The 15,770-nt window shown below is 61.3% G+C and overlaps 1 protein-coding gene across 16 annotated transcripts in view; it reads right to left on the bottom strand.

Annotated features, from left to right (window-relative positions):
* The window catches only part of EXD3 (exonuclease 3'-5' domain containing 3), a 76,610-nt gene that overhangs the window by 19,365 nt on the left and 41,475 nt on the right, over positions 1-15,770 (bottom strand). For 12 of the 16 annotated variants that reach the window (XM_027104149.1, XM_027104150.1, XM_027104145.1 and 9 more), the window contains 9 exons: positions 10,675-10,748; positions 10,531-10,569; positions 8,757-8,923; positions 8,235-8,358; positions 7,729-7,939; positions 7,505-7,614; positions 6,817-6,979; positions 6,577-6,737; positions 5,923-6,078 (listed from right to left, as the gene is read on the bottom strand). In XM_027104149.1, the coding sequence (XP_026959950.1) occupies positions 5,923-6,078; positions 6,577-6,737; positions 6,817-6,979; positions 7,505-7,614; positions 7,729-7,939; positions 8,235-8,358; positions 8,757-8,923; positions 10,531-10,569; positions 10,675-10,748 (1,205 nt within the window). Of the gene's footprint in view, positions 1-4,098; positions 4,322-5,922; positions 6,079-6,576; positions 6,738-6,816; positions 6,980-7,504; positions 7,615-7,728; positions 7,940-8,234; positions 8,359-8,756; positions 8,924-10,530; positions 10,570-10,674; positions 10,749-15,770 lie in introns of all 16 variants that reach the window. The other 4 variants (XM_027104152.1, XM_027104142.1, XR_003432378.1 and 1 more) reach the window with 3 other exon arrangements.

The following is a 15,770-nucleotide window of genomic DNA, read 5'->3' as shown; positions in this document are numbered from 1 at the left end:
CCCACTGTCGAGGTCTTCGATAGAAGCAGGCAGAAAAACAACCAAACAAGATACGCAAGACTTGAGCAAACATTAAGTAAGCTTGACCTACTGAGCGTGTGAGAGCAAGAGAGGGAAATGAACATGGCTGGAGGAGACTGTGGCCTTTTAAAGTCCACGTGGAACATTTGTAAAAAGGATCATCTGCTTGACTACGAAGCAAGTCTTCACAGATACCTAAATCAGCAGTATACAGGCTACCATTCAGATAGGTGAGAAATGGATTTTTAAAAGATAACTAAAAAGCTCCCAAACCCCAAGCTTTCTGAAAGTGAAAAACAGCCTTTCAAAGAACTCAAGTCAAATAAGCAATTATAACAGACGCTCAAAAATTATTAGAACGAAAAAGTAATGAAAATACTACAGATCAAAACGGATGGAATGCAGCGAAAACGGACTTCAAGAAAAATTTATTGCCTTGAATGTTTACATCATAAAATTTTAAAGGCTGAAAATTAAAGAGCTAAACACTCCACTTGGAAATAACCCCAAGCAAGCAAAAGGAAGGAAACTGTAAAGATAAGAAGAGAAATTAATGAGACAAAAAACACAAGAATGAAATAGAAAGGATCAACAAAGCCAAATGCTAGTTATTTGAAAAGACTTAGTAAATTGACAAACCTCTGTGCGATCAGGAAAGAGGGGGAGCACGAGTGAGCAGCAATCAGAATGAAGCTGACCACCTGCAGGTACCGCGGAGCTTTCACAGCGGAGCCGGACACCAGCACGTACGTGGAACACTCTGTGAAATGGGCACATCCAGAAAGAGGTACGGACTACCAAGTGACTCAAGAAGATGCAGACAACTAAGTAGTCCTAAAACTATTAAATAAGAAAGAATCAGAGACTCCTGGAAACGCCTCCCCCCGAAACACCAGGCTGAGGAGGCCTTGCGGGAAGTCGGCCAACGTTTGAGAGGATAATCTAAATGTTACTCAAAGCAGCAGAAAGCAGAGAGGAGGAAAAACTCCCAGCTTGTTTATGAGGTGGAAGAGAAGATGGTGAGGAAGACAAGTTCTGTGTCAGACACGGTCCTGGAGGCAGACCCAGCCACGTGACATGCTGGCTAGGCTGGGTCCAGACTGAAAAGGTTCGTCACGTGCACAGGTCACAGGGATGCTCTCAATGGCTGCAGAGGAAGCATCAGGTAGGATTCAGCTTCTTTCATGATGAAACGTGCAGCGGATATGGCACCCGGGGAGCCTCCCCAGCCTGGTGTGGGGGCCTGGCAACCACCGTGGTTCACGGAGAAACATTCCCTGTCAAGTCAGAACTGAGACAGACGGCCACGGTCACCACCTAGTCAACCCCACCTTGGAGGCCTCGACCACTGGGACAGGATAAGGGAAAGAAAGAAGACCCATACAGACTGGAGAGGAAGGAATGAAACCAACCTGTTTGCAGAAGATATGTCCACAAAGAGAACCCCAAGAACTGAGTCGATTCAGTAGAATTTAGGAGACTTTTGCAAGGTGTCCAGATGTAAGATCAACGCTCGGCCAGCTAAGAACTAAAGGTCCACCGCAGTTCTGTGTATCCGCAGGAAAGCGAGCAGCACCGCGCGTCGTGGCAACAAAACAGAAGGTTCCTGGGGTGCAACCTCACAGACATGGCAGGGCTTCGTGGAGAGCTTACAAAACGTGCGTGGGACCCTCGCAGAAGAGCGAGACCAACACTCACGCACAGAGGACTCGACGTGATGACACGTCACTGTCCCCACCCTGGCTCACAGTGTCAACGAGATCCAAGCAAAGCCCACGGAGGGGCTGTTTCCAGACCACCACGGGAAGGTGGAGGCGGAGGGAGAGCGAGGTGGGGCTCCCCCTGCAGATGCCAAGATGAACTGAGGCCACAGGGAGGAGGACGGAGCGGCAGCAGGGTCCCCACACCATCCCCAGGTCCGGGGATTCGCTGGAAGGACTCAGCACACCATCAGGGAAGGACAGAAAGCAGAACCAGCTTACGGAAAGCACCTGGGCGAAGCACAGAGGAAACCACTCAAGCCCCGGAGCCTGCCTGGTGGAGTCGGCCTGTGCTGCGTCCCCCCTGCGCCGGCCACCGCAACACGCGTCACCGGGCAGATGCATTGGTGACTCAGCACCCGTGGTGTGCGCTGCGGTTCCGTCACCCAGGCACCCTCTGCAACCCGGAAGGGAAGCAGGCGTCCAGGCAGACCACACTGTCTGGACAGCTGGGGCACAATGAGCCCCTCCCACCATTTGGGGCAAGTTTTCCATCAGCTGTTTACCGGCCGGACCATCTGTGCCAGCGGGCCTTCCCAGCCCAGGGTCAGGCCTGCTACTTTCTGCCCGGGGCACCCCACAGGACAGGGGCACAAGCAGCGAACGAGTGTGTGGAAGGATGCTCAGCTTCACTGATATTCGGAGGAAGGCGAGCGAAAGTGCAGCGAGATGTGACTTCCTGCCGACGAGACTGGCAGAATGGACGGTGAAGCAGCGACCGCGAGTGTGACCTGTGTGTTGTCACCCAGCGGCTCACGGGATGGAGCCCCGAGTGTGGTTCTGAGCTGCCTCAGCACCGCCGCCCCAGGACTGAGGGGCTTCCTCCTGGGCCCTCCCGGCCACTGGCCAGCCCCTTGGGCTCTCCTTCTGCAGGGCCTCCACGGGGAACCCCAGCCATGTTCCGAGGAGCTTGGCCACATCACAGCATGGCCCACCAGTGGCCTCTTTACCCCTGCAGACCGGTCCTCAGTGCCCTAAGTCTACCAGATTAGCAGATCAGACCCAGAGACCCCAGAACCGCTCAGAAATCACTTCCTGGAGACTCTTCTGGACGCGCTTATCTCCCCACGTCTATCTGTCGGGGTCCCCAGAGCAGCAGGACCGCCTGGAGGCACACAGAGACCTCCTGCAAGGAGCCAGCCGAGGACGCCCGTGGCGGCGGGGGCTCCGTCGGGGCAGACTCTGCGCCACTGTCCGTGCGTGCACTTGCTCCTCAGTCTGGCTCCTGCCAGGGTGGCTGCCCGGCCTGGCCATGTGCCCCCCAGCTTTGCTCAGGCCACGCCCGGGGAAGCCACCACTGAATGCTGGCATCTTCCTCCATCCAGACGGGCTGAGAACCTCCCCAGACATCACGTCCCAGCTCTTCTTTGCCGACGGCTCTTCGCTCAGCAGACTCCGTCCTCTCACACTTGAGCCCAAGCAGCAGGAGGCCCAGGGTGCACCTCAGTGCGGCGTGGCTGGCGCCCCGGCTCATCCTTGAAACGTCTACTGCCCGCAAGCGTGGATACAGCGCCCGGGCCTCTGCCCCGCGTGGCAGGACCCTCCTCCCTTCCCTCACCAGCAGTGCTGCCTTTCTTTAAAAAATGTTTGAGTGTTAACAGCGCTCATCATAGGAGTCAAAACCCACAGTACAGCCCTTCTATACCGAACAGCCAGTTCATCCACTCAGGGGGTCTGGACGGGAAACGCGTGATTGGGAAAGATCCATGGAAGAGAAAATGTAAACGGCCAAAGGGACACAGCAGCTCCCACGGCTAGAGACGTCCTCTCCGCAAGATGCCCTCAGGGCTCCGGCAGCACCCAAGACCATCACAGGTGTGAGAAGTGCGCAGTCGCCCCCGGCCCAGAATGCTGCCCCCAGCACCGCTCGCGGGTGGCAGTAAACCGTCCCACCCCCGCAGGGTGGGCACTGAGGACGAGGCCCTGGGACCTCTGACCACAAGGCTGAGGGGACAAGTTAAAAGCCTCACGGGAGACGTGGGTAAAGTCCGTCTGTAACGCAGGGGCTCGAGCTGCAGCTCCAACCCCAGGAATAAGCACCTCGGTCCCCCTCTCACACCCCTTGGGAGGGCCCTGGGCCCGTGGCCTCACGGGCTGCGATGTTCCAGGTGCCGAGGTCTGAACCCCCGGCTCCAGTCCACCCCCTGCTCTGCTGCCCCCTCTGCTCCGTCTGGGCCGTCGCGACCCCAGCACTTCCCCAGCCTCTCCGGCTGCTCCATCTCCCGCGTCTGAGGCATCATCACAGCAACGCTGCACCCCTGGCTCCCAGATATACTGATTTTCTAACGTGGCCACAGCCACTGGAGCATGAACTCACACTCAGCTCTGTGGGGTGGGAGCGGGCGGGCCCCAGGGGCTCACGCACAGGACCCCCGGTGCTCCGGTGCCGGCGGCCCGGCTCTGGTGACGAACCCACTTCCAGGCTCCTTCGGTGCCGCAGGATCCAGTCCCGGGGGCTGCTGGATGGAGGTCCGTCTCCTCGCCCTGCGGCCCACACCGAATCCTTCCTGTGCTTTGAGTCTGATGATTGCCTTCCGTTTCTGCTGTCAAGGGCTCACGTGATGACACTAGCTCCACCCATATAATCCAAGGTCCTCCCTCCGGGGCGGCCCCTTTGAGGTCAGCTGACAAGTAAATCACACCTGCAACTCCCTTGGGCCGCATCATGTAAAACTTCAGAGGGTAACGTGGGAGTGCGGGTGCAGACTAGGGGCCAAACCCTGCCTTCCGTCTGCTGAGACCGGGGTACTCTCGGGGCCAGTTGGGAAGGCCCCTCCTCCCTGGGTCCCGTGACCACTGACGCCTGGTCTGCGGTCCTCGAGATGCCAGGCTGGCCGTCCTAGTCTTGCCCCCATAAGCTAGAAACAACCCTGGTTGGGGACAGAGGGGTTTCCGACAAGGACGGCATCCAGAGCCACCCTAGGCACGACCACATCCTCCTCCCCTGGGCACCAGGACCAAGCGACCGGAAGAGACGGCTGTGAGGGGCCAGGGCTGGGGAGAGTGGACATCCTCGCACAGACGTGGGGCTGGCACGGGAGGCTCCCGGCTTCCCCCTGCAGCCCCGGGCAGATCCCCTCTGCTCTTCCGGCCCCAGCTTCCTCATTACTGGGGGTGGGGGCTGCTGGGAGGACCCGGCTGGCGGTGCGGAGTGTGGAGGGAAGGGCCACTGCTGACGACGCCCCACAGCTCTGCAGTCCCAGGGTCCTTGGCCAGCTCTGTGCTCCGGCCACCCACCTGGTGAGCCTGGGGACCCCTTCCAGAAGAATGTGTTCCAATAAAAGAAACCACATATTAAAAGCCCACGTTGTGACCCGGCCTCCTCTACGCTCTTTCACGGCTGCACGAGTCACAGCAGACGAGAGTGGAAACAGCCCGAGCGTCTGTCAGCGGCCGGGTGGGTGGATCCGCTGCGGTCCACCCGATGGAACGTTATTTGGTGGTAAAAAGGAGTGAAGCGCTGACAGACGCTACAACATAGCTGAGCCCGGAAAACAGCACGCTTGTGAAAGAAGCCAGGCCCGAAAGGCCGCGTGCGCGAGTCCACTGACATGCAGTGTCCGCAACAGGCGGCTCCCCGGAGACCGAAGCCAGGCTGCCAGGCGCTGGGGAGGGGGCGCGGGGGACAACTTCACGGGTGAAGAAAGTGGTTTAAGATCGACTGTGGCGATGGCTGCACAACTCTGGGAACGTACAATTGTACACTGTAAACGTGCAGTGCGTAAATCACATCTCAGGAAACCTGGTAGAAAACGCTTACCAGCCATGTTCTAACCCCTGCATTCTGACAGCCCTGCTGGGGTTTCTGCAGGGCCCTGGGGGGTTCGTGCCTCCAGCGGTGTTGTGAGCACCTGCTTCTCGGAGGAGGGGAGGGCCTCACGGGCACACAGCGTTTCCAGGGGCCAAAAGACAGCGAGGGGGCCAGGACTACCCTGAGTCTGCCTGTGTCAGGCCACCCCCCAAAGGATCCTCAAGGGCTCCAGGCCTGCAGACCACAGGTGCCGGAGCCATAAATGTCTCCACCCCGGCATCCAGGGGGCCCCGCCCTCTGCCCTAGTGGCGCGGGGGTCCATGCAGCTGGGGCCCTGCGGCCACCCCAGACACTGCCCCCTCTGCCAGCGGACGCGGGAGGCCTGCTCACCTCGGCGGCCCTGCGGTGGTCCTCGCCCGTGGCCAGCACCAGCACGTCGATGCCCAGACAGCGGAGTCTCCGCGCCAGCCCCTGCAGCATGCTGTCACACACCACGCGGAAGGCCCTGGCCGGGACCTCGGGGGCCGCGTCCTCACCCGCGGGCACCTGCAACACAGCCCCGCTCAGCAGCCGTGGCCCGTCTGGCCCACCCTGGACCCGGTGGGGAGCGAGGGTCCCAAGGGCCGTGAGGTCAGCTCGTCCTGAGCAACATGTACTCAGTGCAGAAAACAGCAGAGAAGCTGGGCCCCAAGGGGAGCCGGCACACCTCTCCTGGGGGGGTGGTCGTGTGCACGCTGGAGCAGGGCCTGGGTCCCTGGGGCACACGGGGACACGGCCAGAGGCTGCCCTAGGCGTTGGCAGGGGGCACGCCAGACCTGGTGTCAGGAGACCGTTGAGACCCCTCCTCCTTTAGGAAGCTAACCCGCGGCTTTGCTCTCCTTCCTTCCCGGCAGAGGGTCCAGCGTGCGGGACACAAGCCCTCTGGACGGCTCTCCCCGACACCCCACACCCACACCGGTCTCCAACCCTGTAAGGTCCCAGTTCTAAGGACAGGGATCTCCCCGTAGGAACTGTGATAAAGGAGTCCTGGCGGGCTTCGCCTACCTGCTGGGGTGAGGTCGAGGCCTTCTGAAGGGGCGGCAGCTCCCCAGGCCCTGCTCTCTCACCGCGCCTCAGGCTCCTGGCCAGGTCCCCCGACAGGTGGAAGCGCGCAGGCTCTCTGCACAGAGCCCAGTACACCTCCAGCAGGCAGTAGGCATCAGCGGCTGGGACAGGCAAGGTCAGCCTCAGCCTCCAGCGTGGGGACAATCGGGGGTGCGGGGCAGGGGTGCGGGGGGCGCCCACCTGCGTAGACCAGCTGCCCCTCGCACAGCGGCCGCCGGTCCCAGTTGGAAAGCTGCTGCACTTTGTCCAGGGGCTTGCCCAGCACCTGCTGCACCAGGAGGCTGAGGCCCCGCGGCCCTGCGGCCCCATCCACACCTGGGGCTGGCCTGTCTGCTGCCCGCATCTGCAAGACAGCACCCCTTGTGGGTGAGGGGCCCGCCGCAGAGGGAGGACGGCCACCGCACGTGCCTTGGCTGCCCCACGAGGAGCCCTGGGGCAGGCCCTGTGTCCTCCATGGAGGACAGGGCCGCAGGAGAAGAGCGCTGGTGGCCAAGGCAGGCTGTGTCAAGGTCTCGGGGCCGTGGTTACCCGCCCACTGGTCAGCTCTGGGGCCAACGCCTTAAGCCCCAAGGGTGTGTGCTGAGAGCTCCTGGGGTGGGGGGTGGTAGGCAGAGCCGGGCTGGTTCTGGGGAAGCGTGGGGACGTGTGGTGACACGGCCTCCCTGGGGGACCCTGTGTCCCGGGTCCCTGGTGACCTTGGCCAGGGAGCAGGGCCGGGGCCAGCCCAGAAGGCATAGAGAGCCCGAGGCCGAGTCCCGGCCCGCAGACACCCCGCCAGCCTGAGGTGAGACCCCTGCCCCGGTATCGCTGTGCAGGCGGCTCAGCACAGCAGGGAGCCCCCCACCCCCAGCATCCCCCCAGCGCTGACCTGCCTGTGCACCTGCAGCAGGTCCACGCTGCCCCGCAGCTGCTTCTCGGCCTGGGCCAGGGCCGGGCAGGAGGCACCCAAGCTCCGCAGGTCCCCCGCCAACCCATAACCTGTGGGCGGGGGCCGTCGCTGTGATGGGCACCCAAGGAAGGGGCCCTGGCCTCACCCTGACACCCTCCCCTGGGCAGGCAGGGCTGCGGCGCGGGGCCGGGGGCTGCGCTCACCCAGCTTGGTGATGGAGGGGTCCGCGAGCAGCCGGGACACCAGCCGGAAGAAGGCCTGGGGCGCCTGCCCTCCTGCTGGACTTGAGAGCCGGGGCAGGTCCAGCAGGAACACGCGGCCCTCCACGGCCACCTGCATGAGCGACGCCCGGGGCCGGCCCCCGGCTCCGAACGAGGGCCTCCACTCCAGGTCCATGCCGACCACCTGGCCGGGCTGCAGACAGAGGGGCTGGCGTGAACGGCACAGCCAAAGACCGGGAGGAGGACACGCCCACCTGCCTGGCCGCCTGAGGGCTGATGTCCAGGGGAGGCGGCCTCTGTGGGGAGAGCTGGACCGGCCCTGCGAGTGCCCACACAAGGAGTCGAGCGCCACACCGATGCTCAGGTCCACACCGGGCTCAGGACTCAGGCCCGGAGTCCTTAAGCCAGAGCGCCCGGTGTGGACAGAGCCCCAGGGGGCCTTGGTGAGCAGCCCCCCAAGCCGCTGCCTGCGGGAGTCAGGCACCCACCTGCAGGAGCTCCTCCTGGTGCCTGGCCAGGTCCTCCCACGAGGCCAGGAAGTGGAGGTGCTCCCTGGGGATGGGCAGCTGGTAGTAATCGTCCTTCCCGTCCTCCAGAGGGGCCTCAGCCGTCCTGGGGAGGAACAGAGCTGCAGCACCGCCCCCACCAGGGCACCCCACAGCACAGCCCGGCCTGGACCCTGGGGCAGCGGAGTGCTCAGGGCCCGCGCGTGGGCTGGGGTCTACGCGGTCTGCTCCCCACGCCTCTGCCCTCGCAGACTGCAGGCGGCCGGGTCCTCAGGCCCCTGGGAGTATCTGGCCGGCTGAGGGATCTGGCCATGGGGTCTCGCTAGCACCCAAGGGGCTGATCCGCCTGCCTCCTGCTGTGTGTCTGCATTCTGCCTGCGCCCCTGCTCGGCTCTCCCGCGCTTCTAATTCCCAAACCACCAGCACGTATGACTTATGGCCACTTTCGAGGGCGGGGGCCCAAGGGCGTCCTCCTTGTGGGCCTCTGAGCCTGGGAACGCTCACCTCTCCTGGATCCTGAGTTGGCGGAGCTCTGCGGCCACCGAGGCCGGGAGTCGCTCCTCGGGCAGCAAGAGGTCCAGGGCACACTGGGCGACCAGGGCCGTGTTGTCGTGAGATGTCAGCAGCTGCAGCAGCTGCTCCTGTAGCCACTGGTCCTGCCCGACCAGGCCCTGGGGGACGGGATTTGGGCTGCTCGCCTGGTCTGCCCCAAGGGGTCGGGCCCATCCAGGCAGCCCCCAGACCCAGGTCTGCCCCTCAGACTGGCCCTGCATCCCCCCCTCAGACCCCAACCCCCGCCAGACCCGGCCCTGAACTTCCCCCTAAGACCTGGCCCTGACCCCGACTCAGACCTTCGTCCTGACCTCCCCCATCAGACTGGCCCTGCATCCCCCCCTCGGACACCCCTCCGCCCCGCCAGACCCAGCCCTGATCTCTCCACCCCTCGGACCCGGCCCTGACCCCGACTCAGACCTCGTCCTGACCTCCCCTCCTCAGACCCGCCCTGAGCCCTTCATAAGCAGGTGGCTGTCCTCTGAAGACCAGCAGTTCCCATGACCGAGGCTCCACGGTGACCGAGCTGGCTTGAGCCAAGGTGCTGAGGGGCCTGGACGTGTCAGAGGGAAGGGTCGCCATCCTGAGCCCACGGCCCGTCTTGCTACCCACTCCGCCTCGGCCTTTCTCTGCACGCACGAGCCCCCGCCCAACACCGCGGCTCTGCTCAACGGCCTGCTCCCGGGCCTGGGACCCGCACTGCCTCCCTGAGCACGGTCTGCCCCGGCCCTCACCACCAGCATCTCCCCTCTGCACCTCCTCACCCCTGCCTCTGGGCGGCCGCGGTGCCGGGGAGGGTGAGGCCACGGAACAACCCTGCACCCACTGTGCCCTCAGGGAGGCAAGGCCCGGTGTGGGCGCAAGAGGCCCACGTGGCCCACAGGGTCCCGACGGGGGTGGGGTGTCCGTGTCTGCGAGGTCACAGGTCGCTGTGGGCCCCACCCTCCTGAGGAGTCCCTGCTGGCCGGCAGGCGGGGCCACCTCCCCACACGGCTCTGTCCCCAGCAGCCTCAGGCCGTCCGTTTCCCGCAGGCCGCGGGTTCCCACGTGGACAATACGTGGAAGCCCCTCACATTCTTCAGGATGTCCGCTGCCCTTCCGGACGGCTCGGCCTTGGCACCCAGGAGGGACCGGCCTTCCGGGCCTTGCCTGGGGGTCCGCGTTCCTCTCCGGTGACTCACCACCCCTGCCCGGTCACTCCGGGGGCGGCTCGGCACTGCCCTCCACTGGATGCCACGCAGGCACCAGGCCCTGCACGTGCGCTCAGGAGGGAGGGGCCCCCCCATTCCACCGACCACTGCAGAGCTCCTGTGCACACGGCACCCGGGACCCCCAAGAGCCCACCCTTCTCCCAGGCCGATTCACCTGGGGCTGGGGATAGCTCTATACCTGCGATGACCCCCACCTCCAGCTCTGGCCTGAGGACAGAGGCTGCAGGACGACACTGTCATGGGGTCGCAGTCCGGCCCTCCGTGTCCCCACATCACCCCAAGGGGCGCCTGCCTCTTTCTCGGGGTCTTCAGTCTCACCAGGCCTCGGGGCCCAGCGCCATGGCAAGCAGGGCGCCTGAGGATGGTCTAGAATTTCCTCTCGGTGAACCTCTCCTCATCCAGCGCCTGAGAGCTCTGTTCACAAGTGGTGAAGGAGGATCCTAGACCCCCGGCCGCTCCGACCCTGCCCCACGGTGGGGGGGCGGTCCTTGCACACTGGGACCCTCTGAACTCACCTGCACATGCTCGGCCCAGCTCTCCCGAGATACGCTTCTCTGCAAAAGTGGACACCAGCGCAAGCCTTTCTAGCGGCAGCCCCAGGAGCACAGCAGCGGGCCTCGCTTGGAGCCCCTCTCCACCCCGGGCCCCAGTCCACACACCTCTACCAGCCTCTTGTAGCACAGATACCGCAGGGCGGCCAGGCGCTGCTGGGTGATGACGTTGGGACACAGGTCTGAAAGAGAGGGCGGGCTCTGGGCAGGGCTGGGACGGAGTGAGTACGGGATGGGGCAGGGGTCGGGGCTTGTGTGGCTCTGCCTGTCTTCCCCCTCCCCTCTGCCCACCCCCCCGCCCCACCCCACGGGCAGCCTCCATTCCACCTGCATCAGAGCGGCCCTCCCAGCCCTGAAGGAGGGTGCCCCGCCCCCATGCAGCACCCCAGAGCCCTCCTTGCGCCCTCCGCCCGCACCTGCCGGGCCCATCCTCCCTTTGGGTCTCCTGGACGCCCACCTCTCAGGGTCTTCCTGCCTTGTCTCCAGGCAGCTGGTGCCTTTGCTTCCTGGCCCCCCCCAGAACGTGAGTTTCTCAAGGAAGGGGTGGTCTTGCTCATGTGTTCACAAACTATGCTCACCTGTTGGCCTCACCTTCATATTCTGTTCAGAGCCCAGGGGGGCCTGGGAAGGGCACCCGCTGTCCACTCACCCGCTGTCCACCATCCACTGTCCACTCACCCGCTGTCCACTGTCCACTCACCCGCTTGTCCACCACCCGCTGTCCACCACCCGCTGCTGTTCCTCCCTCCTGGGGCCAGCTGTCCTTGCAGCCTGGTGGTCCGGGGGGGATGCTGACCACAGAGCCTGCCCACCCGCACCTCCCAGTGGGGGCCCGGCCTTCCCCGGACCCTGGCCAGGACCCCATGCTCTCGAGGGGCGCGGCCGCCCCAGCCAGGACCGCACAGCCAGCACAGGGAGCACCCTGGCTACAAGGACGCTGTCCGAGCACACAGAGGTCGGGGCTGCCCAGAGGCCAGGTCCTGCCAGCTGCCCCTCAGCCTTCCCTCCCGCTTCCTGCCGAGGCAGGGACGCAAGACCAGAGGGCTCCAGATCCACGGACGTGCCCCACAGGCCGCTCGGGAGCCTGGACGAGACTGCAGCAGGGAGGGAGGGACGGATGAACAAGTTACTCAGGGCAGGAGGCGACGCTCAGGACAGAGACAAAGGTGTCGAAGCTGCTGCAGAAGCAAGTCTCGCTCGGATGGAGACAGACAGACACCAGCTTTCCTGACATTTCTACAATGCTGTGCATCATTTTGCCAATGAGATACTTTGTCAAAATCCTATGGGTACAGTACCGCATCGACAGAAGGCACTCAGGCCGCAGTCTGCGCTGATGGTTCATCCAAACCCAAACATAAAGGAAAAGGTGCAGATGGGTCAGGCCCAGCCACCTGCCAGACGCTGCCAACTGGAAACGCAACCCAAACGTGCCCTGCTGACTCTGCCCAGACACTGGGGCCTCCACCGGGACCCAGGCCTGGGGAGGGCGGGCTGGGGGAGCTCAGGGCTGAGGGGTGAGCGGGCCCTACCCTGCATCGTGTCTGACTCTGTCCTCCCAAGGAGGGCATGGGGTCAGTCCACGTGGAGGCCCACGCTGCAATGGCGGATGCCCAGCGAGGACCATGGGGGGCGTTGGTGCCCCTCCCTCTGGGGGGGGCAGTTTTTAGGACGTTGGAAACGCTGGCCTGTGTTGTCTGAAATTAGGAACTGCCAGGTCTACTGAGAAGAGGCAGCCCTGCCACCGTGAGGCCTCCTGGCTGGGACAGACCCCGGAGCCAGCTGGGGGGCTACAGAAGGGGCCTTGCAACGCATATACCCGGGAGGGGGCCTGGTGGAACCTATCTCCCCAGCAGGGCTGCCGGCCGAGGCCCCACGGAAAGAACCTGCCGCTGCCCTCCTGTCCGCACTCCTGGCCCTCCGCACGATCAGCAGGGAAGGCCCCACCTGTCCCGCGGGCTCCGGGCACTCAACTGCTCCAGCCTCGGGCCGGCCGAGACCTGTCGGGTGGGATGGACCCTCCCCAGGCGGGCACGCCCTGTCCTGGGAAGCACGCAGCTAAGGCCAGCCTGAGGCCGCCAAAGGCTGCTCTGGCGCCAGGCCTGGCCCACCACGGCCATGACGTGGCCCCTGAAGTCAAAGGAAGGTGTGCCAGGGCTGCTGGATGGTGAGCTGCCCCCGCCACAGCCCTCCCATCATGCCTGGCTCTGTGGGCCTCCTGCCCACCTCCCTCCCTGGCCCTCGAGGCTCTCGTCCTGGTCCTGGGTGGGCGGGGCCCTGCCTCAACCAACCACCACCAGCCTTGCGGGAGGCCCTGGCAGCCGGGGCCTGGATGTCCCCACCTCGTGTTCCCACGGGGCAACGCTCCCAGAGCTCCCTGACTGGTGCCCAGGGCAGGTGTGCAGGTGAGCCTGGAGGCCCCTGTGCCTGGGTCAGGGGTCCCTCCAGCCCACTCGCTTGGCTTCAGCTCAGGGCCAGGTCCCCAACTGCAGGGCGGTGGACGCAGTCCAGTCTTCCAGGCCCCTCAGAGCCCAGCACCCCCCAGCGGTCTGCATCGCTGGGACCTTCCTCAGAGCTCCTGAGTCTAGAACTCACCCTCTGGGTTTTAATCAGCAGCCTGAGGGGGGCTGGCTCCTTCCTGCCCAGCCAGGCCTCTGAGGTGGGCTCCTGTGTCTCGGGTGCAGTGCCAACCCCCCGCCCCCACCGCCAGTGCAGCCCGTGGCCCTGGCTCCCAGGGCCCTGATGCACCTGCGCCGCTGGCCTGGGTGGTCCCACCCCTCCTGCTTCTCCCTTCTGTGCATGTGGTGCCTCCAGAGGGGCTGAATCAAAACCTGTCAGTGGGGATGTCCCTGGTGGCGCAGTGGTTAAGAATCCGCCTGCCGATGCAGGGGACGCGGGTTCAAGCCCTGATCCGGGAAGATCCCACATGCTGCAGAGCAACTAAGCCCGTGTGCCACAACTACTGAGTCTGCACACCACAACTACTGAGCCCATGTGCCACAACTACTGAGCCTGCGCTCTAGAGCCTGTGTGCCACAACTACTGCAGCCCGCGCACCACAACTACTGAAGCCCGTGCACCTAGAGCCCCGTGCTCTGCAACAAGAGAAGCCACCACAAGAAGCCCACGCACTGCAATGAAGAGTAGCCCCGGCTTGCTGCAACTAGAGAAAGTCTGCGCGCAACAACGAAGACCCAACGCAGCCAAAAATAAATAAATATATAAATTCCTTTCTGGAGGCAGGCAGCTTCATCAGATGATTTCTCATGGTTGGCAGGCGCAAAGTTAGCCTGCAAGTAAGCAAGGCAGACAAACCAGACCAGGACCAGAGACAGTGCTGAAGTTTAGATACAGACCATAACACAGCCAGGAGCACGGTACTCAGAGACAGAAAAAACAAAATCAGAAATGTCTTCAGGCAATGGGAAGGCATACAAAGGGAAACAGCAGATCTGAAAAAGAACCAAACTATAAATTCTAGGGCTGAAAACATAACAATCGAAATAGAAATAGTGGATGGATTTCATAGTACGTTGGATACAGATGAAGAGAGAACTAGTAAAGTGAAAAAGAGCAGAAGCAGTTACCAGGATTAGACAACACGGAAGAAAAGGGATGAAAAGTATGTAAGAAAGGTAAAATACATGGAAGATATGGGAACTCAATATACATTCAGAGTCCCAGGAAGAGAACAGAGGGAAGACAGGGGAAGGAGACAATATCCGAAAGAGGTAATGACCGAAAAGATTCCAGAGCAGATTGAAGACACCGATCCACAGATTCAAAAGCCCAATAAATCCCAAGCAAGACAAATAAAAAGAAATCTGTAACTAGGCTCCTCACAGTGAAACTGCAGAACACCAAAGACAAAGAGAAGAGTCTAAAGGTATCCAGAGAAAAAGAGACATTACTTTCAGAGGGGAGAAGTTAGATCTCTTCCCAACAACACATGTCAACCCAGTCAAAGGACTGACATCATACCAGGCATGGTCCCTGATCACAATGAGATTAACAAACCATACCAGAAAGATAACCAAAAATGTCATAGCTTGGAAATTAAAAACACACTTCTAGGGACTTCCCCGGTGGTGCAGTGGTTAAGACTCCTCACCCCCAATGCAGGGGGCCAGGGTTCGATCTCTGGTCAGGGAACTAGATCCCACATGCCCGCCACAACTAAGAGTTTGCATGCCACAACTAAGGAGTCTGCCATGCCGCAACTAAGGAGCTCTCGAGCCTCAACTAAGGAGCCCATATGCAGCAACTAAGGAGCCAGCACAACCAAGAAAACAAACAAAAGAAGCAATGAAACATACTTCTAGTTAGTTCATGGGTAAAAAAAAAAAAAAAATTATAATAGAAATTTAAAGTGTCTTGAGCTGGACAATAATAAAAATAATACATATTGAAACTTGGGGAATATATTCAAGAAGAAAGAAGGGAAAGATTCAGTTTAGTGGGATGAGCAGGGCATACAACAGACAGGATCAAAAAACCAAAAGCAGGGCAATGAAAGCAAAAATCAACATATGTGCGACATCAAACAAAACCTGCACAGCAAGGGAACGATCAACAAAATGAAAGGGCAACCTTCGGAGTGGGAGAAAATGTTTCCAAACCACGTACAGATAAGGGGTTAATATCCAAAATATGTAAATAACTCATAAAACTTAGTAGCAAACACCCCCAAATAATCTGAATTAAAAAGTAGGCAGGGGAGGGCTTCCCTGGTGGCAGTGGTTGAGAGTCCGCCTGCCGATGCAGGGGACACAGGTTCGTGCCGTGGTCCGGGAGGATCCCACATGCCGCGAGCGGCTGGGCCCGTGAGCCATGGCCGCTGAGCCTGCGCATCCGGAGCCTGTGCTCCGCAACGGGAGAGGCCACAACAGTAAGAGGCCCGCGTACCGCAAAAAAAAAAAAAAAAAAAATAGGCAGGGGAACTGAAGAGATGTTTTCCCAAAGAAGACACACAGATGACCAACAGGCACATGAAAAGATGCTCAACATCACTAATCAGGGAAATGCAAATCAAAACCACAATGAGACATCACCTCACACCTGTCAGAATGGCCGTCATCCAAAAACCAACAAATAACAAATGCTGGCGAGGATGTGGAGAAAAGGGAACCTTAGGACATTGTTGGTGGGAACGTAAATCATCGCAGCCACTCTGGAAAACACTGTAGAGGTTCCTCAAAAAATTA

This window comes from Aethalodelphis obliquidens, unplaced genomic scaffold, assembly GCF_003676395.1.
Source record: "Aethalodelphis obliquidens isolate GAN/ISIS:26980383/991018 unplaced genomic scaffold, ASM367639v1 scaffold7, whole genome shotgun sequence".
Classification (NCBI taxonomy): domain Eukaryota; kingdom Metazoa; phylum Chordata; class Mammalia; order Artiodactyla; family Delphinidae; genus Aethalodelphis; species Aethalodelphis obliquidens.
This window is presented reverse-complemented; position numbering and strand designations above follow the sequence as displayed.